A 26,657-nucleotide genomic window follows, 5' to 3' on the forward strand; every position below is an offset into this window, starting at 1 on the left:
TCCTTGGCTTCTGGACACACAGCTCCAATCTCTGCCTCCATCTTCACATGCCCTTCTTCTTATGGTCTTATAAGGACACCGGGCATTGGATTCAAGCCCCACCCTAATCCAGTAGGACCTCATCTTAACTAATTCCATCTGCAAAGACTCTATTTCCAAGTTAAGGTCAGATTCTGAGGTTCCTGGTAGACATGAATTTGGATGCAAGGGGCACTCTGTTCAACCCAGTACACCAACCTATCTAGCTCTCATGTATTAAAAGCCTTCTCTAGGCCAGCTCCCTACCCTATCCTGTTTAATGATCACAGCACCCTTAATCTTGACGTTGCTCCCTCCATTTCAGACCAGAAAATTGAGGCCTGGAGGGGTGGTGTGGATTTTCCAAAGTCTCCCGGCTCCAGGCGGTGGCGACGGGCCAAAGGCAATCTCTCAGCATCCAGCCCGGTCTTCCCTCTCCTACACCTCACCTGCCTCCATGCTGGTCACTCATTAACAGGGCGCCCTGGTGCCCGCTCATAAGCGCTTTTCGATACAAGCTAAACCACCCCCTCTCTCCCCAGAATCACCTTTCTTCTGGGCAGAGAAATATTTTCTCCTTAGGAATAAAAAGAGAGTCAAAGTCTCCCAAAAGGAGATGTTTACAGAAGCCTCAAAATTGTTTAAGAAGACTCAAGAAGGAGAGAGCAGAGAAAAACAATAATCAAGGCCCATGAGAGCCACCCAAGGGAGCTGCAGAAGTTGGGGAGAGTTCAGGGACCCCAAAAGAGGCAGAGGTGCGGGGGCAAGGCAGCTCCCCCAGCTGCCCCCTCTGTATCTGTGCCTCAGAGCAAAGCAGATGGATGTACTGATCGGTCCATACGTTATCTGGGACGGGGCACGGCCAGAGGGACTCTTCTCTTAGCCCTCCTCTCACCCGGAAATAAACGCTTCGACCTTGAGGGGGTAAATGATGTGTTTTGAGTGGATGAGCCATGGAGAGATGGATCTGCCGTTGCGGATGGTGGCTCTGTGGTGTCCAAGAGTCAGCAGAGGGTGGGAGCGGGATGGAGGATGGGCGGACATGGCCATAGAGGGAGAAGGAGCAGGACCGCGGGGGAAGGAGGCAGAGGGGACCCCGCCATCCCCGCTGGGATCCTTTCTCTGGCCGCCCCTGTGGACTCTTCCTGGAAGCAGAGGGGTGGTGCCATATGTGCCCGGCAGCTGGGGGTCCTGGGGTTGTGACCCCCTAAGCCCTGCCCCTCTGTGAGGGCTGGTGCTCTGTTACACCCTCCTGATTCTTAAACTCTCCTGGGAGAACACAATTCAGGCAGCTCGCTGTTCAACTGGAGCTTAACGAGGGGGGAGGTTTCCTTGGGACAAGCGCCTGGGCGTTGGACTTGGCCAGACTTGGGTGTGGATCCCTCCTCGGATGGTCACACCCACGTGGTCTTGGACAGATCCTCAGCCTCACTGCACGGCTGTTTCCCCATCTGTTAGAAGGGTGGTAATGACCTTGAAGGGTTGCTGTGCAGATTTGTTGAGATGTGCATCTGAGGCCCCTGGGACAACCTGGTACAAGACAGGCACTTAATACGAGTTAGTGCTTTCTCGGTATGTGCACAGACCATCAGGTGGGCCTCGGGACCCAGAATGGGTGCATAGCCGCCTGAGGCTTCGGAGCTGTGCTCAGCAGGGGTCAGAACCCCTTCCTCATCACTCTCCCCTTCCTGTCTGGTGTGTGCCCCATGCCCCTTCTCCAGCCCTGGGTCCCAGACTTGGACATCCACGTGGATATCCACACGCACCTAAAACTAGACTCAGCATCTTTCCCCCAAAGCAGCTCCTGCTCCAGGGTTTGGGTCTTAGAACCATCACCACTGACCTTCTCCCTCGGACAAGCCCCACAGTCTAACAAGGACCGTCTCCATCCTGCCTCCAAAATAGCTTCCACGTCCCCATGCTTCTCTCCACCCCAACTGTCACTGATGCCGAAAACTCGGCCTCTGTGTACCGGTGCCGAATCGAATCTCAGAGACAGAGTTTTAGGAGAAGTAGAAAAGAATAGCGTTATTGCTTTGCCAGGCAAAGTGGGGACACAGCGAGCTCCTGCCTCAAAAACTGTGTGTCCCAACCCGGAAGGATTTGGTGAGGAGTTTTATAGCAATGGTGCAAAGGTGGGGTTGCTGATAAAATTAGGGTGTGTGCAGGGCCTGTACTCCTTTACTCTGGCCTCAGGTGGTCTCTTACTGGGCTTCTCTGGTTCCTTTAATCTGGCCTCAGGTGGTCTTCTTTGGAATGAAGAATACTGACATCTTCCATTTGTTGGGGGTTTTAGTTCTGTAGAAGAGCTCAAAGATATTGTTATGTGTATCCCTTGAGGGGGAACCAGGACCTGCCCCAAGGCGGCACTATTGTTTCTTGAGGGCTCCTCCCTTGTCTCTGCATCCCCTCCCTTCCCTGATTAGCAACTGTTCTGATCTGCCCTTTGGGATTCAGGGAGGGTCGTGAAGGCTGGAGTCTCTTCCCTACAAACAAGGAATGGGGGACACGAAAGGCTTCCGTGCCCAGGAGGCCCACAGGGTCCTGCTCGGTTTCACCACCATCAGGGTCCAAGCTAAACCACCTCCTCTCTGCTCAGCATCATCTCTCTCTCTCTCTGGGCAGGGAAATACTTTCTCCCCAGGACTGAAAGAAAGTGAAGTCTCCAGGGACTTCCCTGGTGGTGCAGTGGTTAAGAATCTGCCTGCCAATGCAGGGGACACGGGTTCGATCCCTGGTCCTGGAAAATCCCACATGCCATGGAGCAACTAAGCCCGTGTGCCACAACTACTGAGCCCACGTGCTGCAGCTACTGAAGCTGGCATGCCTACAGCCCATGGTCCGCAATTAGAGAAGCCACTGCAATGAGAAGCCTGGGCACCGCAACGAAGAGTAGCCCCCGCTCGCCGCAACTAGAGAAAGCCCGCGCGCAGCAATGAAGACCCAACGCAGCCAAATAATAATAATAATAAATAAATTTTTAAAAATTAGAAAGAAAAGAAAAGAAAGTGAAGTCTCCAGAAGGAGGTATTGCTCCCTGGAGATCATCTCTCCCTGGAGGTCATCCCTCCCTGGACTCTCCAACAGCAGCCCCTGCACCATGGACTCCTGGCATCTGCTGTCATCTTCTTCCATCCCTGCCTCTCCCGCCGCACTGCAGGAGGAACAGAGGAAACTGCAAATGTCACTTCATGAGCTCCAAGACTGCACGGTCTTGGTCCCCACTCTGTCCCAGTGTGTCACATGGAGGCCGGTGCGGAGCTGACAGTCCAGAGCCGCTGGATTAATCCATGAGAGAATGACTCACAAGGATCGCCCTGACTAATCCTCGGCAGCCCCCTCTGCCCCCAGGACCCACGGCACCTGGTCCCCACGGCTGGGCTACGGTAGGCTGTGCTCCAAGATGCCTCACCCGTTTGAATGCTGTCTCTCCAGCCGGCCTGAAGGGCCTCCGGGTGTGGCCATGTCTTTGTGTTCCAGGGCCTTGCCCGTAATTGGTGTTCACTGAGCAGGAGGGCCAGTGAGATGAGTCATGACCTTGAGACTGTCTGTGCTGAGAAGGCGCAGGTCCTTTATTCCATCCTCATCAAGGGTCGTTCAAGACCATCCTCAACTGGACTCTCCTCTGGGAAGCGGGGAACAAAGTTGACTAGAATTGGGAGAGGCTGGAGATGGAGCTTGGGCTGATCCTACCACCCCAACAAGCCCCCAGGATGCACAGGCACGAACATACGCACGCGTGTACACGCGCACACGCACACACGCTCAGAAATGCCAGTGCCTCTCCACCGCCCTCAGGATGACATCCAAACTCCTGAGCACGATTGATAAGCCCTTTATTCTCTGGAACCTCAACCCTCCCCATTCGTTTATTCAAAAACCCAGCTAGGAGATACCTCTGCATTTTCCCGTTTTTTCCTCGCCCCACTTCTATGAGGCAGGCGCTATTATCATCACCTCCTTCTCCTTAAATGAGGACTAAGTGAAATTTGCCCAAGGTCGTGCAGCTCCTAATTGGAGAAGCCAGGGCTTGAATGCAAGTTCACTCTGCAGAGGCCTGCGCCCATGGCCGCTGGGCCAGCTAGCCTCCCCCCGCCCTGCAGCCACAACCCTGCACCGTCCATCCCTGCCGTCTGGAAATACCTGAAGTTCCCAGAAGCCACTGTTCTCTCACGCTTCCTGGCTTCTGCACACATGGCACCCTCTGCCCATGACAGCCCCCTGCCTGGTGCACATCCTGCCCTCCCTTTAGGATGCTGCTGGGACCACCTTTCCTGATGGTCCCTCCAGGCCTGGGGGGCGAGCTGCGCCGTGGGCCTGATGTGTCACGGGCGTCCCTCCACTGTCACAGGGCTCATCCATCTCCCTGTGAGCCTGTGAGCAGCTGGAAGGCAGCGGTTTTCTTCCGGTTCACCGTGTCATCTCCCGGCACGTAGTAGGTGCTTAAAAAAAACAGTTGCTGAATTAGGAAGTTGAGTGAACGAATGAATGAATGAAATGTGTACCTTATATTATGACTGAGGGCCATGGGCATTTGTGTGAGATGGACGTCCAAGGCACAGAAGCTCTAGGGAGGAGGGTGGGGGCCTTTAGTGAGGATGGAGGGGCCAGTGCAGGACCTAGTGTCTGGAGAGAAGGCTGTGGGCCTGATGTTGAGTGTGCTGCTTTGAGGGAAGGCAAGGGGGAGCGGAGAGTCAGGAGAGGCGGCGGAGGGATGACAGGAAGGTCAGGAGGCCCAGCCAGGCCCCCACCACCTCCTCAGCCTCCCCGGCCTCCGTGAGCCTCTTCCCTGCTCTCTCCCCATCCCGCCTTCTCATTCATCCCTGTGACAGTCTCACATGGGGCTTTTTTGGACCACATGTTTTATCCATTGTCACCAGCCAAACAGCCCCATTATTTTAATTTATTGTCCTTTCCGGTAACTTGTAGCCTTCCCGTAAACACCCCCCTTTCCCATGCTGGGTTTGCCCACTGCCAAACCACGGCTCCCAGGTTGCTGTCTGCTCCCCACGCCCGAGCGTGGCCGGACAGGGAGCAGGGGTCTCCTGGGACCCTACTGGCCTTGGCCCTTTGAGGGCGGCTTCTGGAGCGCACCTTCTTATATCAGCTCCCCATGCTGGCAACAAGACCCTCACCCATCCTCAATTCTTGCCTCAAGTGCCATCCCTTGCTTACTCCTTGGCACCCCAGGGAGAGATGGGCAGAGATGAGCCTGGCCATGACCTGAAGGGAAACTGAGGCCAGGAGAAGTAGCCCGGCTTGCCCAAGGTCACACAAGTCCTGGGGAAGCGGATCTCAATCGCCTCAACCACGTGCCGTGTGTGATGGTTTGGCCCCGGCTGGGGGCCTGACCTTGACCTTTCCCTTGAGACCCCAGGCAAGCCTGTGTCCACGGGAGCGGTGTGCTCATGGTAGGAGCTGGAACTCTTGTCCCTGCCTCCCTGGGACTCGTGGGTGGTTGAGGACAGAGCACCCAGAGGTGGCTACCTCGCCTTTGCAGCCCACTTCAGGTGTCACGGTGGAAGGAGCATGGACTTTGGGGACAGACAGCCTTGTGTTCCAATCCTAGTGCCCACACTGGCCATCTGTGTAGCCTGGGCTAAGACACTTCATGAACTGGAGCATCAGTTTTCCTATCTGTACAATGGACAGCCGCGCCTACCCGGGCTCAGGGATCACACGCACAGAGCATGGGGACACCTGGTCCTCATAACCGTGGACAGAGGCTGGCTTCGGGGCTGTGGGACCCTGGCTGGGGGTCCCTTCTCCAGCCGAGCCAGAGGGGAGAGGGCAGTAAGGGTACGATTCCCAGATCCCTGTCTCTGGATGGCAGGTCCCTGCAGGGAAAGGGGGGAGTGCAAGGAACATCTCATCTACTTTCTGAGCCCGGGGAAGCTAAATATCCTCTAGCTGGCTGTGCCCCAGTCGCCGGGGGAAGGCGGGGGCTTCGGTCCTAGGAAGGAGGCAGGAAGGGGGCTGGCCGTGTGCGCGGGTGGGCGGTGGAGCGGCTGCTCTGCTCTGCTTCCCAGAAAGGCTCGGCTGCTGGGGAATGAATTGGAAAAGGCCGTGCGAGGCCGTCCATCACTCAGGTGCTTTCTGCCAACGTGCCAGTCCTGGCTGCCGTGAGCTCCCTGGCACGTGGGGTGTCGCCAGTCACCATTAGCGGAGCTGGGGCCCCAGGGCAGAGCAGCTGGCACGAGGCTGGGGTCAGGAGGGCACGTTGAGGACCGCGCGTCAGAGGTGACCAGTGAGGCTGGGCAGCGATCGGTCGGGGGCGGGGCGGTCAGAGATCATAACAGAAGCCTCTGGAAACAAGAGAATTCCTTTCGCTCTCTCTTCATGCGGTATTGAGTTCCTACTCTGTGCAAGCAGCCAGGGAAGGGACCGAGGGCACAAAAATGACCGAGATGTGTCCCCTCACAGCTTGGAGTCCAGTTGGGGCATTCAGAAGATGCGGGGACCCCCGAGGGTTCCTGGGGTGGCTCAGTGAACACAAAAGGGGGACTCACTTCTACTGGGGGGAGCATCTGTGAAACCTCCATAGAGCAGGGGGCTCCGCTCGATGCTGGCTTTTGGGGGGGGTCACTTTGAGGGGGCACATTAGGTTCTCGGGGCTGTCATAACCAAGTGCCACTAACTAGGTGGCTTAATACAACAGCAGGTTTTGCGTCACAGTTCTGGAGGCCGTGCTCTCTCTGAAGGCTGCATGGGAGACCTTCCTTCCCTCTTCCAGTTCCTGGTGTTGTCAGCATTCCTTGGCTTGTCGAGGCTTCCCTCCGGTCTCTGCCTTTGGCATCACACGGCCGCCTTCCCCCGTGTCTCTCGCTCTGTGTATCAGTCATATTAGCTTAGGACCTGCTCTGACCACCTCATCTTCACTTGATCACATCTGCACAAACTGTATTTCCCAATAAGCTTATAATCACAGGTACCAGGGTTAGGACTTTAATATATCTTTGGGGGAACATAGTACAACCATAACCAGGGGTATAGCAGGAATCCACGAAGACCACTCCGTAGCACCCAGACCTCGCTCCGTCAAGGAGGGTGGAGGCCAGACTTGGAAGACAGCCATGGACATCTGTTAAGCCCTTGTGCCCATTTTATAGATGGGAGAAATGAGGCCAAGAGCTATCAAGTGAGACAGGGTGACTTGGTGTCAGAAAAGCTAGGCTCGAATCCTCCCTGAAACCCCTCGTCCTCAGTTTCCCCACCTGCCAACAAAAGGGGTTGGACTAGGCAAGTTGTACGGACGCTTCCAGCTTGGGGTGTGTGGAGCCAGCGGGAGGCCACGGGCGCTCGTTTGTTGGGGTCAGAGCTGGGAGGGGCTGGCCTGCAGCCCAGGGCTGTGTCTGATGTCCAGCCCCAGCAGCTGCCTCCTTCCTCGCCCCCCCCCCACACACACAGGAGGGCTGGGGACCAGCTCCAGGAACATAAACCCCATTTTGACGTGAACCGCGGCACTCTTGGAAATGCTCTTGGTCAACCTGGCGTGTCTCTCATTAGTATGAATTTCCTGGGTCTCTGTCTCTCTCATTTGCCGTCGGCATCAGCTGCCAGGCCCAGGCTTCTCCGGAGGGGGCTGGGGAGCCTGATTAGATCTGGGGACACGGTGTAAGGAGCGAGAGACGGAAGGGGAGCCGCTGAGCGGAGAGGAGGCCCCCTGACCTCCCTGGCTGGGTAACGGTCAGGGGATCAACAGCGGCGAGCGGATACCAGAGCCCCTCCTGCAGCCTCTGGCTAGGCCACCTTTAACACACCACAGATGGGCTCTGGGTTTTCAGAGTGACAGAATGCAGAGGCAGGGCAGGGAGTCCCGGCTGGCTCCCGGGCAAGGATTATGAATGCAGCCTCTGGAGCAGGGTGGGGACACTGCCACCTCTCTCTGCCCCTCCCCGCCACCCCCCTCCTTTCAGCGGGCTCCCTCTGCTTCTCCAAGCTGGCGGCCAGGCTGTTGTCTGGAAAGGCCACCTGCCACCAGGGCACATGAGCCGAGGCGGCCAAGCCAGGACCGGGCGGGTAGCGGGGGCAGCTGCAGCCTGGGACAGGGGTCAGGACGCCCTCGTGAAGTTCAGCCTCATCCCCCCCGCACTTGGGACCACCCACCCGCCCGCATCTTGGGCTGAGTTTGCTTCCTCCCCTTCTCCTCCTGAGTTCACACTCCGGGTTGGCTTTTGGTGACCCTGGGTTTGGTGGGAGCATCGAGAAAGCTAACTTGTGGTGTTTATTCGTAACTCCACCCCGGCCACTTCCCAGGCACCAGACGTGGGAGGGACTCAACCCTGCCAGACGCCATCCCACTATGGACCACGGGATGGTTAATCCTACCCCACGTTGCTGTGTGGTGAGAATAAGAAAATGCACCTGAGGCCCGGAGCGCACGATCCTCACCAGACCCCATAGGGTGAACGCTCAGCCAGGCCTGGGATCCTGGTCTTTTAAGTTCTATCCCAGCGAATCCTACCGAGACCTGGCATGGGGAGTGATGCAGGACTCTCCTCGTGCACCGAGGAAGCGACAGCTCAGAAAACTCAGGTGCTGATCAGTTCGTAAGCACAGAGAGGGGACCCCATGGTCCACCTGCGAAGCTGAGGCTTTCTGCCCTCATTTTTTTTTTTTCTTTTTGTTAATATTTTGTCCGCACCATGCGGCGTTTGGGATCTTAGTTCCCCGACCAGGGAGCGAACCCGCACCCCCTGCCCTGGAAGCGCAGAGTCTTAACCACTGGACCGCCAGGGAAGTCCCTCTGCCCTCATTCAAACAGGCTGTCAACTTGGGCAGCGGCCGGGGAGGGCGTTCACTTGCAACCAGGATGGGCTTTTAGCCCTGTGCCCATGAGAGTGCTTAGAAACCCAGCCCACCCTCCGTAACCTACGGAGTGGGCCCCTCGCCCGAATTGGGGGGGGGGCCCTGAACATCCCATCAGGGGAGGGCAGGGAGGACGTGAAGGCAAGAGCCAGGTGACTTCTTAGGATGTGAAAGAGCTGTTCAGCTTCTCCCTGCCCTCACCACTAAGGAGCATATGGGGCTGAGGGCAGAGAGTGGGGAGGGGGAGGGCTGGAGGGGGGTGAATGGAAGTAGGGGGAGAGGGAGAGACCTTGTCACCAGATTTACTTGTTTTTTTCTCAACTGAGATAAGACTCATGACGTAAAATCAATGGCTTTCAAGTGAACAGTTCTGTTGCACTGAGTACCTTTGCAATGTGGTACAACCAGCATCTCTACTTAATTCCAGAACATTTTCATCTCCCCAAAAGGACACCCTGTACCCATTAAGCAGTCACTCCCCATCCCCCTTCTCCCGACCACCTGGCAGCCACCAATCTCTGTCCTGTCTATGCATTTATCTCTTCCGGATGTTTCATACACATTGAATCATACACGTGCACTCTTTGATGGGAAGACAGAGAAATGTGGCCCGAGCCCACTGCGTACTCCGCCCCAAAGCCCCTGCCTGCTGGAAAGTCCCCAGGCCCGCTCAGAGGAAGCCGGCAGGTCTGCCCCGGCCCCTGGGCATGGCTGCCTCCACATGGCTGTCCCGGGTGGTGACTGGGCGCCCGAGCCCTGGGCTTGGTCTCAGCGTGGCAGCTAACGTGGGCGCCTGGGCCTCTCGCCTGTTAAGTGGGAGGTTGAAGGGCTGGGTCTCAATGGCTGCTGTGCCACCACTACCACCCCCGCCCCGTGAGGTTCAGAGGCGAGAAATGGGACTTTGTGTGATGGCAAAGGCAGGCTAGATCAGAGATCCAGAAACTCTTTCTAAAACAGGAGGAAAGAGAGAGACAGTGGCACCTGGTCCTGGTCCAGCAGGGGCAGCAAGGACTCGGTCCCTGCCAGGCCTGGGGGGCTTTCTGCCAGTAAGGCAGGCAAGGAAGGCAGTCAGGGCTGCACCAGGGCCTGTTTCCCTCCGACTGGGCACGGCCCCCAGGTGGTGGCAGCTGGAAAGGAGGGTGGCATGAGTGCCCGTGCAGTGACTGGGGAGGGGCCGTGTGTGCCGGCAGGCGCGTGCGGGCTTCTGTGTATCATCCAGCTTGTAAATTGCTCGGCACCTGTAACTGCTGAAAGGGCCATCGAGCTGCGTGGTGTTATTATTTATGATGTAGCGCAGAGGTGCCTGCCAGGCACTGGAATGGGCTGAGCGCTGCACGGGATGGACGGCAAATTGAACTCCAATTTTCTGCTCCGCAGTCTTTGTTACACGCCACAAAGCGCCGGTACACTGGGGTCACCAGCCTGATGAATGTGTGCTCTTCCCGGTGACGGCAGCTCCATCTCGCAGCCTCCCCCCAGGCCCAGCCGCAGACTCCTTCCCTGTGATCCAGGCGCAGCGCTGACCTCAGAGGCCTTGCAGGAGGGCAGGCGGCCGTGGGTTCGAAGCCCGGCTCTGACTCTTCGGGTGACCCGTCTCCTCTGAGCTTCCGATGAGAGAAATAAAAGGGCAGGAATCATAACTCGCCCCCATGGTGGCCGGGAGGATTAAAAGAGAAAACACAGGGAGATAGGCGTGCATTAGGCCTGCAACAAACATGTCCTCTTCTCTTCCCTTCTCCCAAGGCTGAGCTGCCCACCTGACTCAGGGAAGGGGAGGCGGGGAGGAGCCACTGATGGAAAGCACCCATCTGGGGGTGGTGAGGCCAGCTGCCCACCCAGGAAGTTGGTGCTGATGCTAAGTCACATTTTCCACCAGCTTCCCTCACTCCCTGTCTCCCCTTCCTCAGGCCCGGAGCACCATCTTCCTTGAGGGCATGGCCTTTCTCAAGGGTGGGAAAGAGGCAGAAAAGGAGGTTACCCTTGGGAAGCGTGCCACCCAAAGCTTGGGAACGCTGTCCACTCTCTTCGCACAGCCCTCTGCGCCCTGTGTCCGGTGGGGCCATCGCTGGCCAAGGTAGACACTGGGGATCCCCAGGCTGTGGGTTCTTGGAAGCATCCCCGAGCCTACCAGCCCTTGCCCTCGGCTTTTCCAGGCCAGGGGGAGGCAGACGTTTCTCCATCACCAGAGCTTAGGGGACAGGCTGAGAGTGGTACCCATGGGATGGAGAGAACTCACCTGCTAGGGAATCTTCAAGAGAATCAGCTGGGGGAGTGACAGATGCCATGTGGGACAAGTCTCCGTGGGCCTGGCCAGGCAGCTGACCCCCAAAGCTGAGCTTTGGCAAGCCCTTCATCCCTGGGGGTCTCAGGTCCCAGCTGTGAAACTGGAGAATCGCTCCAAGCTGGTGTCCCTCCTGGGGGTCACCGAGGGGAAGATGAGTGTCATCCACACGGCATCGTGGAGCTTCTTGGAAGAGATTCCAGGAGTTAGTGAAAATTTTATTATCACTGCTTTTATAGCTGAAATGAATCTGAATAAACTAAAATGATAATAGCACCATTAGGCAAAAGCATTCTAATCGATGGTATAAGTTTAATCTCTGAACCCTCCAGCTGAAATGTATGACAGGGCTCCCGTCCCCTCTGTTAATTGCAAAATAAACCCATCGGAAATGAGAACCATCTTTTTTCCACGCAAGGCTGGGGGTGTTTTGACGTTAATTTACCTGTGCGGTCCAGGCGGGAGGCCCCGGCTGGGAGATGGGTGTGCAGAGGTTACACCAAGTAAGCATGAGGAATAATGGCAAACCCCCTTGTGTGGGTGCGTTGTGTCAGGCACTGGCCGAACCCCTTCCCCTCTCCATAGGCCTATGAGAGAGGCACCACTATTATCCTATTTTTCCGTTGAGGACACTGAGATGCGGAGGGGTTACAGAGAGATGTCCAGGGTCACACAGCTAGTGAGAAGCCGAGCCAGGATTCAGATCCAAGTAACCCCGCTCCCAGGTCACAAACCACACTACTGCTCAGACCTTGCAGTGCCAGAGCTGGAAGAACATAGAGGAATGTCAGCTCTCAAGAGGGAGGTGGCCTGGCCGAGTTCAACAGCAAGTTCACTTGGCTTTTTCCTTCATGGCTCTGGGGCCTCCTGCATGTCGGACTCATTGCCAAGCTCTGGGACCAGGGAGGCGAAGGAGCCCCATCCCCATCTTCCCACGGCTGACATACTAGCATGGGAGTCACCACGCGTGCGGCTCTCATGTGCGTCCTGCATGCTGTAAGGGACGTAATCCCAAAAGTCTGAGGGCCGTGGAGTTGGACAGCAGGAAGAGAGTTACAGAGCACAGCACATTTGAGCCTCGGAGGGGCCGCGGGCAGGACTGTGGCTTTTTTTTTTTTTGGCTGGATGTACAATCGGCCGAGCTGGCTCCGGGGAGGGAGGCTGGGAGCTTGGGACACACACCCGCCCTTCACCAGGCTGGGCCCCTCCGCCCCACTCGCCATTCCCCAGGGCCGTGTCGGGGCTCAGTTGTGCTGGCTACCCTGGTGGCTGGGCGCCCCCTAATCAGATTAGATGTGTATTCAAACAAATTGATGATCCGTTCCATTAGATGCTTTTTGAACACGCTTTTCTGAGCGAGAAATCCATTCGGCAGCAGCTGTGGAGACCGAGGCATAATTGACTGTCACCCCCCGCCAGGCCCCCGACGTCAGAAGGTGCCTGGTTCCTGAAGGTCACCGGCAAGGATTAGATTAAGGAGGGCGAGAGCCTTCTTTCTTAGCTAATGAAGCACTTGGCATGCAGGCAGCACTGAGGCTGAGCTGGACCAGGCATCTGCCAGGAGACAGGGAAGGGGCATAAATTAGCATCTCATTTGTGGGCCAGGCAGTGAGGAGAAGGGAAGCCGGAGGGGAGGGACCAGGGGGCTGGGGGGCTTCGAGGCCCTGGCTGGGTGGGCAGGAGCCGGCAGGCCGTCTCAGGCATGGGGGTGGGAGCGGGAGGGGCACAGCTGGGGAGCCCGGGGTCCTCTGCCTGCTAGCATCTGCCTGCTGTGTGCACGCCCCGAACATTTCTTTTGGGGGCGGGACTCAAACACCCCCACGCGTGGCTGCTCTTCCGGGTCCCACAGCTCCCTACTCCTGAGCCCCCGCCCAGGCAGCGCCCCGGCTCAGCCCCTCACCGACTCTTGGGTTTCCGAGGAAGAGGAATCGCTGACATTATGCAAAAGCAGGAGCAAAAGCTCCTGCTCTTCCTACCCCTGTCCTGAACCTTTGCTCAAGGCTTTAGAAGCCATCCCTAAGCAAGACTTGGTTCTTGAGCCAGCTTGGAGTGGCCGTGAGGGAGCTGGATTCAGAAGGCTCAGATTTGAGACATTCAGGAGACTATGGGCTCTAGAAGCGGGATGCCTCCAAGTCAGGGGAAACGGGTGGGGCAGTGATAGCGCCCCTGGCCCCCGTTTCCCCATCTCCTCCCCATGCAGTCACCTCCAGGGGTCTGAAGGGCAGAAAGAGCATCCCGTAGGTGCCAAGCACTGAGCTCTGAATTTGACATCCGTTCGCTCACTTGGTCCTCCCAGCAGCCTCTGGGGCAGGGGTTGGAATCTCTTCCACGGACAGACAAGCGAGGCTCGGGAGGTTGCTCTGCTCAAGGTCACACTTTAGTTGGCATAGCAACTGGCATTTAAACCCAGTTTCTCTTCTCTTCCCCCACTGGGACCTTCAAGCCAGACCCTAGGGAAAGGGTGGTACCTGGGGGCTTACGTGGGGAGCAGAGCTTTGGGATGGGGGCCCCAGGTCAGCCGCTCCTTCCCAAGAAGCCCCCGGGGCTCCGACCCCTGCCTCGTTTTACTTGACGCCTCCCGCCCACATCTCTTCATCTTCTGGACTCTGACCTCCCTTAATCCCTGCACCCCACTAGCCCAACCCTCCAAAACCCCACCCCTAGGTGGACCCGTCTCCCCTGGGCGGTTCTGCCCCATCATCCTTCCAGCATCCTCTGGACTCATGCCTGGTCAGCCTGCCTGGTTCACCCACACCCCCGATCTAGTCCTAGGGCCGTGACATTGGAGGCTGGGGTAAGAATGCCCCTGCCACACAACCGGCATGGCCCCTGCTTGTGGCTTCAAAGCCACGACCCTGAGAGAGGCCACCATCCCTCACTTACCACCCGTGAGGCCACGGGTCGGGATGTGAAGAGTGGGACAGCTCAAGGAAGCCCCATGTCACCTACAGAAAGGTCCAGAACTCTAGAACCTGCCAGATCTGGGTTTCCATCTGTGTGGCAAGGTCAAAACACCAACCGTTCCTGAGTGTCAGCTTTCTCGTCTGTAAAATGGGGAAAAAGGTAGCACCATCCTTGAGAAGTTCTCGTGACACTTAACTGAAGAGATGGACATAAAGCACTGAATGTGTGGGAAGTTCCATAGGTCGCATGAAATAAAGGCAGCAGGAATAGATGTGTAGGGAGAAGTGGGGTTTGTGGAGAGGGGCCTGTCCAGAGCCCCTGCTTCCTCTGACCCGGGGCCCAGCCTGCTTAGGTCTGTGGCCACCAGCCAGCTCCAGGGAGGGGACCAGTTAGGAGGGCATGGAGGTCAAATCCAGGACAAAGGTGACGGTGCAGAGGCTAGGGGGTGGTGAGCTGAGAAAGTCTGAGAGAATCCCAACCTCCACCCCGTCCCCGAGCTTTCCAGAGACACTCCCGATGGCTGTGTAGTTACTGCGTGCCCAGAAGGGAGAGCTGCTAAAAGGGAGAGGCTTTGGGGTCTTTCAGAGCTGGGAAGGGGACTGGTCCAGGCCCGGTGCCCCGTGAAGCTGGCTCTGGAGGGCAGAGGGACACCTTTTGGCCAGCTAATTGCATTGGTGGTGGGTGGAGGTCTTCACCCTGACTGGCAGCTGGCGAGGGTCTGGCTCCAGGGGAGGTGGGGTTCCCAGGCCTGGGCTGGCTGGGAAGTCAAATCCCAGGAGAGATTGGGGGGGGGAACCCCTAGAGAAAGATGACATTATTGTGCTGGGGGCTGAAGGGAGGGGAGAGGTTGAAGTTGAGATAAGCGTCTGTGTGGGGCTATTTAGCCTGGAGCTTGGAGTAGGATGACGATAAGTATATTTAGTGGGAATTTGGAGGAAAAGTCAGCCAGGGGCCCCCTGAGCTGTTCTGGGAAACGAGAAGGAAGCCCAGGACTGAGGCCTCTTGTCTACCTCTGAAGGCGGCTCTTCCTTCAAGAGGCTCAGGCTCTGGTGGTCAGGGACCCCCAGCCACGGCACACCCCCGTGTCCCATGCACACGGAAGGCCTGTCCTTTCCTGCATCACCAGCAGGGCTGCTCGCGACTGTTGACCCTGCCCAGTCACATACGTGTTTGCATCTGTGTGCACACATCTGATTATAAATAAGCAATAAACACATTTCATTATAAATAAGCAATCCATACCTGGGGGACACAACGGAAAAGTTGCAAAAAAAGCGTCGAGTAAAAAGTAAACCCCTCCCTACCCAGCCCCCAGCCACCCAGTTCTCCCCCCTAAAGCATCACTGAGCCCAGTTTCTTATGTGACCCCCTAGAAAAAGCCTGCGCCTATACAGGCAAATCTGTTTTTATCCTTGAAAAAAAAACTTGTGCACAAGTGGTAGCAGATTGCACACCCCATTCTACACGTTGCTTTTTTCACTTAACAGTAGCTCTCAAAATTTGTTCCAGAGGCTTTCGCTATAGAGAATTGTATTGTTTGGAGGTGCAATCATTTCTTTAACCATCATCACCCTTTTGACAGACATTCAGGTCATTTCCAAGCTTTTGCTGCTACAAAACATAGTGTTGCCATGAAATGCTGTCACTTCACTCGTGCACGGGTGTGTGTGGAGGAGAAATTCCTCGAAGAATTGGCGGATGGGGAGGTGCATTTTTAGTTTCGATAGAATTGCCAAATTGTTCTGCATAGGTGTGGTACCAAGGACAGTCCCCAAAGCTGTGTGCGCAACACCTGGGTCTCCGCAGGCTGGCCAGCCCGGGGTATTATCCCACTTTCAGATCTTGGCCGAAGTGATAGAAAAAAAAAGTGTCTTATTGAGTTTGCCTTGCCTTTCTCTTATCACGAGGTTCAGCATCTTTGTCTATGTTTCAGAGTTACTTGTAATTCTTTTCTGTGAACGGTTCATATCCTTTGCCCATTTTTCTGTTGGTTTGTTCATCTTTTTCTTATTGATTTATGGGAATATTTTTTATATCAGGAAAATGAGCTCTTTGTCCATGATAGAAGTTGCAGATATTTTCCCCCTGTTTGTCATTTGTTGCTTTTTGTTTATGAGCATTTTTTTTTCCATGCAAGATTTTTATATAGTTGAAGGTATCAATCTGTTTTATGACTTTCTGGAGTTTGTGTAGTACTTAGAAAGTACTTGGCGAATTCTTTGCTTCACCAAGATTGTATATTTTTAAACCCCGGTGATTTTTTTCTAGTTCTTTTAGAATTTCATTTTTCTTGCTTAAAACCTTGATCCATCTAGAATTTATTTTGAGGTAAAGTGTGAGGAAGAGATTCAGCTTGATTTTTTTTTTCCGCCAGATGGCACCCTGGTTTTTCCAAGGCCATTTGTTGAATAACTGATCTATTCCCCACTGACCTGAAATTCTACTTTCATCCTGTCTTAAATATCCCATATATATTGGGGCATATTTCTGGACTGTCTCGTTCATTGCTTCATCAGTCTATTTGGACAAGAACACACTTCTTTAATTATTGCAGCTTTATAATATAGTTCAATATCTGTGCTAGTCTCCTCTGCTTACCATTCTTTTTCAGAATTTTCTTGGCTATTCTTTTGTGGTCTTTTAAAATGTGAACTTTCAAATCACTTTGTCTAGTTAAAAAATCCTCTGTGTGTGTGTTTTCAAAGTGTTGATTCTGTCCACTGTTCTCCATTTCCGGTTATCCCTTCCCACTGAGAACGTGGCTAGCAGGCCTGTTGTGTACAGTAGTCCAAGTTGTGTACTGCACAGTCCTAGAACTAAGGTTGAGAGGAGCTGCTGGCCCCTGCCAACAGGGTATGAGCTCTTCCCTCCAGGGAATCTGCCCATCTGCATATCCGATCAAGAATAATAATAGCTGCCTCTCCTATAGCATGTGCCAGGCACTTTCCTAAGCGCTTTATGTTTTTTAATTTATTTAAGCCTCACAGCAAATATATCCCCAATTTACAGCTAAGGAAACTGAGGTGCAAAAAGTCGAAGTAACTTGCCCAAGGTCAATGATTTGTGTTACCCACCTGTGCAGTCATGACACAGAAATCTGTTCCTGCACATAAGCGCTCACACACACACACACACACACACACAGATAGATTCACACTCAGACATACAGATACACATGCCGTCAGATATGCATGCAGACATACAGAGACACACACGTGAACACATACCTACGTACATACACAGATGCACACAGGCACAGACGCTCAAAGACACGCGCACACACAGACACAAATGCACTCATTGCTGTTCCCGCCAGCATCCTTTTCCCATCAGAGTCTTTCCTTCGATGGCTCACACACTCCCAGTGCCCCTGCTTTGGGGCAGGGCCAGCCCATCCAGGAAAACCGCCTGGCTGGACTCCCTGCCCTGGCTCTCAGCTCTGCATAGGGCCTCCCTCCCAAATCCCTGTACCCAGAGAGGAGGGGGCCTTTTGCCTTTCAGGAAAAGGAGGCGTGACCGCATAGCAGGGACTTGGGGAAGGGAGCCTGGGCTTCTGCCAGACCGCCTTGTTAGGATAACTTGGGATGAGGGATGCAGCTCTGAGCTGGGTGCCCAGCAGGTTCTCAGGAAAGGCTAACCGCATCCCTCCCCCGCCCCCCACTTCCCCCAAGTCGTTGTCTCCAGCGGCCTCTGGAATCAACCCATCCAAGCAAAAGCCATTCGGCTCCAGACTGGCACCCCACCCCACCCCCGGGAGAGCCTGAGGAGCGAACTGGCAAATGCAGACATGGGGGCGCATCTCCCAGGGAGCCGGGTTGCGGAGGCGAGGGTTTGGGTGCAGAGCGCGTGTGCCCGCGCGCGCGCACCGACTGTTACGGCTCTGAGTCGGCCCACCTCGAAGGGATTTAATCAGTGGGGGCTGGGAATGTTGTTGTTTTAAAACAAACAAGGGATGACAGGAGCTAACAGAGGGTTCTTAAAGACGTGATTCAAAGGGCTCTTGAAAGCTGCTGGAGAATGAATGCGCCTTTGAAGTGCGAATGTGTCCATTTGTTAAACTGAGAGCGAGCCGGCTGCCTCCGAGGGGTGGGGAATCGTTTTCCTTGGCAAATGGGGGCTTGCCTCCCTCTCTGCCCTCCTCCACCTCCAGAGGTGCGCTAGGACCCCGAAGCGAGGGATCCGGCGTGGCGGCCACTCTCCCTGGACACACTCTAGAAGAGGCGCCTTTTCTTTTTTTCTTTTTTAACATCTTTATTGGAGTATAATTGCTTTACAATGTTGCGTTAGTTTCTGCCGTACAACAAAGTGAATCAGGTATATGCAGACATGTATCCCCATGTCCCCTCCCTCTTGCATCTCCCTCCCACCCTCCCTATCCCACCCCTCTAGGTGGTCACAGAGCACCGAGCTGATCTCCCTGTGCTATGCAGCTGCTTCCCACTAGCTATCTAGTTTACATTTGGTAGTGTATATATGTCCATGCCCCTCTCTCACTTCGCCCCAGCTTCCCCTTCCCCCTCCCCGTGTCCTCAAGTCCATTCTCTACGTCTGCATCTTTATTCCTGTCCTGCCCCTAGGTTCTTCATATCAAGAGGTGCCTTTTCAACCACCTTGAAGGCAGTGTGCTCACATGACAGTCGTTAAGAGGGAGGGAGAGACCTGCGAATAGGCAGCGTCAACTCCGAGACGGGAACCTGAGCCGTCACACAGAGAGACGAGGTGGGGCAGGCTGGTCCAGGGTGCGCCTCTTGCGCGTGTCTGCACCTGCTCTCCAGCCGCCCTTGGTCCACCCCCGGGCCTGCCCTCCAGTGGCCCCCACGGGGAGGGTCAGTAGCAGGGATGGGGTTCAAGGAAGACTCAGCCACGCAGTCTCCAGTGGAGACGGAGGGGATGGGGGTGCCGTGCAGCCCGCAGGTTGACCTGGGCCCCAGACCTGCCTTACGGCTTGTCTTGAGTTGTCAGTCTGTGTGTAAGCTCAGAGTGAGGCTTTGTCACAGATGCTGAGCCTTATCTGAAAACCAAGGGTGCCCAATTCTGGTTAAATCTGAGGGTGAGGCCCCACTGATGCTCCAGAGATTCAACGTGTGATGCAGGAGGGGCCCCGATGTCCCCACCCCCAGTGGGCTGACCAGCCTGCCAGGCCGCGTCTTGATTCACTCCCTGCCACCCTTGAAGTCACCCCCTCCCCGACTCCTGATACGTGCCCCTTCCTCTTCTTTGGTTTGTTCCCTATCTTAGGCCAAAAGAATAGTGTCTTATGGTTTTCACCCTCTGGACCCCCGGGGGAAAGTTAGCGCTCGGACCAAGGCGTACCTGGGGCATCAGCCAGCGCCAAGGATGATGGGACACCCACCCTGGTGGGGACACCCACTCTTCGATATTGGGAAAGAAATGAACATTTACAGAACATTTACTCTGGGCCAAGCACGGACCTAGCGTTTTCACAATTCCCATCTCATTGAACCCTTGAGATATCAAGGTGGCTATTTCTCTTCCCGTGTCTCCTGGTGGAGAAACTGAGACTCAGAAAGATGAATGCTTGTCCACGCCCAGGCAGCTGGGAGTCACAGGCTGAGCACAGACGGGCTGTGGTGCCAGGACCCCTCCCCCACCACGGGGCTGGAGGTCAGGACCCCCGGTGCCTGGCTTGCCAGCAGCTTCCTGGCTTTGAACACTGCCCACCCCTCGGGGCACAGTGTGATGGGTGGAAGGTGCTTGCACTTGGGTCTGGCAAGTCTGGACCTGACTCCCCTTTAGCAGCACGTGGCCGTGGGGTCCCCGAGCCGTATCCCTTACCACAACGGGAGCGCTGCTGTGAGCGCCAGGTGATAAGTGGGTGAGCTGGTGAATGGTGCTTTCTGGAGCTCGCTCCCTCCATCACCTGCAGGGCTGGCTCCTCCCCTTCCAGCTGTGTTACCCTGGGCGGGTTTCTAACCGCTCTCTAAAAGGTGGATTATGATCCTGTCTGGTTGTGGGCTTGCGTGTGGATTAAATGAGCATAGGTTAAAGCCCCAGGAACAGCCCAGAACCTAGCAGGTGCTTTAGTCCTTGTGTTGTTTCCAGATCCTGGCTCCTCCGCCAGCCCAGCCCAGCCCAGCCCCTAAAGGGCAGGTCTGCTCAGTGACGGGCTTGGAGGCCCTCTCCCCGTTCCCCCCTCTCTCCCTGTCCTTTTGTCAACCCCCTTGTCTGTTTCACTTCTGCCCTTTTTCCCACTGGCCAGAGGGCAGAAGGCCTCTATTTCCACCCAAAGCTGTTGGTCTGAGTGGTCCCCTGAAGTCCAGGATCCGGAGTGCATCATCTCCGTCGAGGGCAGCTGCGGGGGGTGGCTCGTGCTTGGCTGGACTGAGTCAGGTCACAGGGTTAGGGTAGGGAGCATAGCAACCACTGGACCCACACCCACAGCCCAGCAGTGGCATTTCCTCTGCCCCGACGGCCACCTGGTGTGCGAATGGGGAGGCCGAGGCAGGCTGGCCCAGGACCCGGGATGGAAGATCAAGCAGCCTGGCAGTGGAGGGGGCCCACTGGAGGGACTCTGCCCTTGATGCCTTTGCAGGGCTTCCTCCAGCCTTGGGAAGCAGGACTCAGGACACTCCCATCACCTGCCGCTTCTGTCAGCGCAGGTGTCCCTGTTTCCCTTTCCCTTGTGACATTTATATTCCCTTTGGCTGAAGTGCAGTAAGCGCCGTCCCCCCCCCCCCTTCTGCTCTGGAAGGAGAAACCAGAAGCAAAGGGTATGTACTGGATGGGGATCCCGAGGGGAGAGAGATGGAAGGTACTGGAGCGTAAGGGGTGGCAGCAGTGGTGGTGAGCCTGGTGGGGTCTGGGAGGAGGGTGGCAGGGAGAACTCACTCTGAAGACAAACCCTGAAGTCAGACTGACCTGAGTTCAGGTTCTTCCCAGGCATGTGACCTTGGCAGGTTGCCCGCTGCACCCGCCCCGTCTGCCTCGAGGCCTCAGGGCTCCAGCGGAGCAACTGCAGGCAGGTGCGCCAGAGATAACCAGCAACGTTGTGTCTCTGTTTCCCGCAGATGACGTGGCCCCGTACTTCAAGACGGAGCCGGCGCGGACACAGGTGCACCTGGAGGGGAATCGCTTGGTACTCACGTGCATGGCCGAGGGCAGCTGGCCACTGGAGTTCAAGTGGCTCCACAACGACAGGGAGCTGACCAAGTTCTCTCTGGAGTACAGGCAAGCGTGCCGCCCCTTTCCTCCCGCTCAGCCGCCAGGGTCCTGCTGTGTCCTGAGGGGGTACCAGGGCAGTGGGCAGGGGCGCCGTGTGGCAGTCTGGGTGGGGGAGCTCCTGCTCCAGTGTTGCTGGGAGGCTGGGGTGACAGAAGTAGGGGGCCAAGGCCGCCCTTCCCCAGGGTGAGAAGACACTGCCCTGCTGCACCCAGCAGAAGATGGCTGGGTGGTGGGCTGGGCGAGCTGCCCAGACAGGGTGGCCCAGGCAACCGTGGACGGGGCAGAGGTGATGACTGAGGTAGGGGAGCCCGCTGCCAGCAGCTAGACTGTGGCCACGGCTGTGACCAGATCCCCACCTCCCCTCCCCACTGAGAAGAGCCCTGCTCTCTCGGGGGAGCTATTGGAGGGGGCCTGGGTCCAGCAGAGGGGTAGGGCATGCAGCTACCTGGGGTCTGTAAGGGGCGGACAGATTCTATTTGGGAGGGCAATTCAGGGGGGACATGGAGGCGGGACCCACCCGCCCCCAGGGCCTTTGGGCTTATCTCCACTCCCTGCTGTGCCCTTGCACTGGGCTCTGGGTTGGGCTGCCCTTCCTTCCCCAGGACACTGCCAAGTGGGGATAAGGGAGAACAGAGAGAGAGAGAGAAACAGGGTCTCAGTGAGGGCAAGTTTGCTACTAGAAGAGTGAACAATGGGGCAGCTACTCCCCAAGCCGGGTAGCCTCCAGCCTTTCTCCCGGCTCTCCTTCCCCCTGCTCCTATCCCCCTATCTCGGCCTTTTTTGTTGGCTCCTGACCCTGTGCCTGGTGATTAATCCCCAGGCCTGATGTGCATAATTGGTTTTGTTGGGGAAACAAGATTGTCTTGCCCTGGGGATGCTGATACAAATCTGCCACCAAGGACAGGAATGCAAATGAGAGGAGGGGGATTTAATCGCTCGAGAATCGGTCCTTTCCCGAAAACCATCCTTTTCTTCATGAAGCAGGGAGGCCAGAGTTTGGGGTGACCCCCATGCCCAGGTTTCTTCTGCCCCAGCCCTGGCCTGGATGGGATGGTGATGAGAGCCGAAAATTCGGCCTCTGTGCACCAGTGCCAAATCTCAGAGACACAGTTTGGGGTGAAGTAGAAAAGAATAGCTTAATTGCTTTGCCAGGCAAAGGGGGACACAGTGGGCTCATGCCCTCAAAAAACTGTGTCCCAACCTGTGATGATTTGGTGAGGAGTTTTATAGCAATAGTTCAAGGGTGGGGTTACTGATAAGATTAGGGTGTATGCAGGGCCTGCACTCCTTTCATCTGGCCGCAGGTGGTCTCTCTTTTTTTTTTTTTTTTTTAAATAAATTTATTTATTATTTATTTTTGGCTGCGTTGGGTCTTTGTTGCTGCATGTGGCTTTCTCTAGTTGCAGCGAGCGGGGTCTACTCTTCATTGTGGTGCGCAGGCTTCTCATTGTGGTGGCTTCTCTTGTTGCGGAGCTCGGGCTGTAGGCGTGCGGGCTTCAGTAGTTGTGGCACGCGGGCTCAGTAGTTGTGGCACGCGGGCTTAGTTGCTCCGCGGCATGTGGGATCTTCCCGGACCAGGGCTCGAACCCGTGTCCCCTGCACCACTGCGCCACCAGGGAGGCCCATCAGGTGGCCTCTTGATGAGCTTCTGTGGTTCTTGAGGTTATCAAACTGTGACCTTCTCTCTGAAATGAAGAATGCTTCATCAAATAGTTCATCTTCCATTTGTTGGGGGTTTTAGTTCTGTAAAGAGCTCAAAGATATTGTTATGTGTACCCCTTGAGGGGGAACCAGGACCTGACCCAAGGCTGCACTATTGTTTCTTGACTACTCCTCCCTTGTCTCTGCATCCCCTCCCTTCCCTGATTAGCAACTGTTCTGATCTGCCCTTTGGGACTCAGGGAAGGTCATGGAGGCTGAAGGCTATTCCCTACAAACAAGAAATGGGGGACACAGAAAGACTTTGGTGCCCAGGAGCCCCACAAGGTTCTGCTTGGTTTCAGTGGGAGTGGCCACTTTGGCAAAGGAGGGGGCAGGAGAGGCCGGGGCAGGAGGACCACCCTCCCCTCTGTGGATGGTGAGAGACCTGGACCAGGATGCAGGAGGCCCTCCTGTGCTGGCCACTCTGGGCCTCGGTTCTCCAGGGAGCCACAAGGGGACCAGAGGGTCCTCCCGGGGTGGTCCCTGGGATGGTTTTCAGCTGGGGCCCAGAGCCATTCCTGAATGCTGTCTGGCACCCTGGGCAGTTTTGACAGTGTCCATGAAAAGCCCCTGCGGCCGCTTGGATGGTGAACATGTTTGAATGGGCACCCCAGGAGCATGCCGACGGCATACCACACTCTTAGTGGTGTCCTTGCCCTTGACTTGAGCTGGAGGCAGGACCCAGGAGGAGGAGGAGAGTTGTTGGTTCTTTGTCTGGTTCACAGCCATTCTTTTGGTGCCTGAGGCTGCAAGGACGTGGGGTGGGCATTACACAGAAGAAGATTCTGGCTCGGCTTCAGGTTCAGACTTGCCCAGCGATGGAATGGGCTTCCTCTGGACACAGTCAGCAACCTGTCCCTGGAGGCATCCAGGTGGTTGTCAGGGTGCAACTGTTGATGATGGTAATGATAACAGTCATCGGCAATGAAAAAGAATTTATTACCTGGCAGACGTTATGATGGGCGCTCTGAGAGCATCTTGTTTAATCCTGCCAGCAATCCTATGAGTAGGTTCCAGTGTCTTCTCCATTCTACAGACGAACAAACTGAGGTTTAGAGAGATGAAACAGTCCACCCAAGGTCAAGTTGTTGAGTTGGGCTTCACATATAAGTCAGATGACTACAGGGCTTGAATTCTTTACCATCCGCCACACTGCCTCTCGTTGAAGAAAGACTGAAGCCATCGCCTCCTCCGTGTGTGTCCTAAGCATCTTTCTGCCAACTGTGCTCTGCACGTTCTAGAAAACAAAGCTCCATTTCAGAGCTTGGTTGGGTGGAAGTTATTCAGAGAGACGTAAAGGAACGTCCATTCGGGAAACTCACCCTCCTGCCTCCTCACCCCCAGAAAGGCTGGCTGTTACAGCAGGATGCCTGCCGTGTGCCCGAGGACAAGTCAATCAGGATTTTCCTCTAATCAAAAATATGCTGTGGGCTTCCCTGGTGGTGCAGTACTTAAGAATCCACCTGCCAGTGCAGGGGACACGGGTTCGAGCCCTGGTCCGGGAAGATCCCACATGCCGCGGAACGACCAAGCCCGTGCGCCACAGCTACTGAGCCTGCGCTCTAGAGCCCGCGAGCCACAACTACTGAGCCCACGTGCCACAACGACTGAAGCCCGCGCGTCTAGAGCCCGTGCTCCACAACAAAGAGAAGCCACCGCAATGAGAAGCCTGCGCACCACAACGAAAACCCAACACAGCCAAAAATAAATAAATTAAATTAATTTTTTTAAAAAATGAGCTGTTCCCACAGGGAAAGATCTACACTCCTCAGTGTGGCCTTCAGAACTCTTCATGTTCTGCTCCTGAGAGCACCTGCTTTAGCTCCTGCTGTTCCCATCTGAGGTAACACACTTCCACCAAACAGGACCCTCACACCACGGGTCCCAGGATGGTTCCTTCCACATGCCCTTTTTTCTGCCTTTGTCCAAACTGTCCTGTCCCCTCCACTTGGAATATTGCCCCTTCAGAACCTTCTGTCTCTCTCCTGCAGGGTTCCAGCTCTTTTGGAAAGCCTTTCCTGATAGTACACATATGTGTTCTCAATAAATCTCTCTCTCTCTCTCTCTCTCAAACACACACACACACACACACACACACACACACTTGTTTCTGCCTCTCTCTGCCCTTTGTGACTGTCCATAATACATCCCATTATACTTTGCCTTCTAATTATTTACATGAGAGCCTGCAAATAAACCACAGAATGAAGTGAGAGCCTCAGGCACCTTGGAGGTTCCAGGAATCTCAGGTTCCTGGAGGTTCCAGGAATCTCAGAACCAAGAACTTGATACTGCCAGGCCCTCTCCCCTCTGGGCTGCTCAGCTGTGCCCACCTCTGGGTTCAGACTTCATTCTCATGCAGTGAGTGACACTGAGAAGTTTGGGAATCACAGGCTCACAGCCACATGATTTCAGAGTAGAAGGAATTTCCCCATAGGAGTTCCATGTAGAAAGTCCCAGGGAAGGATTCTGATTGGTCCAGCTTGGATCTGCCCTGACCAATCCCGATGGGAAGCAGCATGGAGTGCTGTGATTGGCCAGGCCTGCATCATGTGTCCACTCCGAGCCATAGGACGTTGTGCGGCAGCCCCCACACTAGAGCCATGTGGTGGAAAGGAGGGTGAGAGCTCTTAGCAGAAGAAGGGAAAAGGGTGGTGGGGCAGACAGTAGCCCCCTGTGTCCACTTTACCACCCCTGCCTCCTGTGAGGGCCTGGCTCATAGCAGGTATTTTTCCTTCCTTCTTCTTTTGTTTTTATTTTGAAAATTTTCAAATCTTGGAAGAATTATAAGATAGTACCGTAAACACCTGTATACCTTTTTACGATTCCCCAGTTGTTAATATTTTGTATCATTTGTACTCTCTCTTGCTCATTCTATGCACACGTAGATGCACGCATCTTTTTTGCTGAATTATTTAAGAGTTAGTTGCAGACATCATGTCAATTCACCCCTAAGTAGAATTTCCTAAAAGCAAGGCATTTTCCTACAGAACTGCCACACAATTTTCACACTCAGGAAATTGCACATTGATATACTACTACTGTCTGACACACAGTCCACATTCAAATTTCTCCATCTGTCCCAATTATATCCTTTGTGGACATTTTTATTGTTGTTGTTCAATACAGGATCTGATCAAGATCCACACATTGGATTTAGTTGTCATGACTCTTTAAACTCCTTAAATCTAGAACTATTGCTCATTTTTCTTTCCTACCTTTCACGGCATTGACATTTTTGAGAGTTCAGCCAGTTTTGCAAAATGTCCTCCAAGAATATTACGTAGATATACATCCATTTCAACGCTTCACACTTACAGGCACCCTAAGTCAGTTTGCACCATTATCGGTGATGGTAGGTCTTACCAACTGGTCAAGGTGATGTTCACTAGATTTCTCCCTTGTCCAGGTATTGACGTATCGTCTCTCCTTTGAATGATAACTTGAGACTCTGTGATTATTCTCCTCCCCAGGAATCTCCCACCCAGTGGTTTAATAGTCATTGATGAGTCTTACCTGAATCAATTATTACCAAGGTGGTTGTGATAAGCAGATTTTCCATCATTCCTTTTACTTATATTAGTTGGCTCTCTTTCTTTCTTTCTTTCTCTTTCTTTCTTTCTCTTTCTTTCTTTCTTTCATTTATTTTTGGCTCTGTTGGGTCTTTATTGCTGTGCGCAGGCTTTCTCTAGTTGCGGTGAGCAGGGGCTACTCTTCGTTGCAGTTCACGGGCTTCTCATTGTCGTGGCTTCTCTTGTTGCGG

General features: G+C 54.9%; 1 protein-coding gene across 3 annotated transcripts in view; it reads left to right on the forward strand.

The window, feature by feature from the left end:
- The window catches only part of SDK2 (sidekick cell adhesion molecule 2), a 260,397-nt gene that overhangs the window by 97,927 nt on the left and 135,813 nt on the right, over positions 1–26,657 (forward strand). For all 3 annotated transcript variants that reach the window (XM_061176964.1, XM_061176966.1, XM_061176965.1), the window contains exon 2: positions 21,040–21,199. In XM_061176964.1, coding sequence (XP_061032947.1) covers positions 21,040–21,199 — 160 coding nt within the window. The remainder of the gene's footprint in view (positions 1–21,039; positions 21,200–26,657) is intronic.

This window comes from Eubalaena glacialis, chromosome 19 (genome assembly GCF_028564815.1).
Source record: "Eubalaena glacialis isolate mEubGla1 chromosome 19, mEubGla1.1.hap2.+ XY, whole genome shotgun sequence".
Lineage (NCBI taxonomy): Eukaryota > Metazoa > Chordata > Mammalia > Artiodactyla > Balaenidae > Eubalaena > Eubalaena glacialis.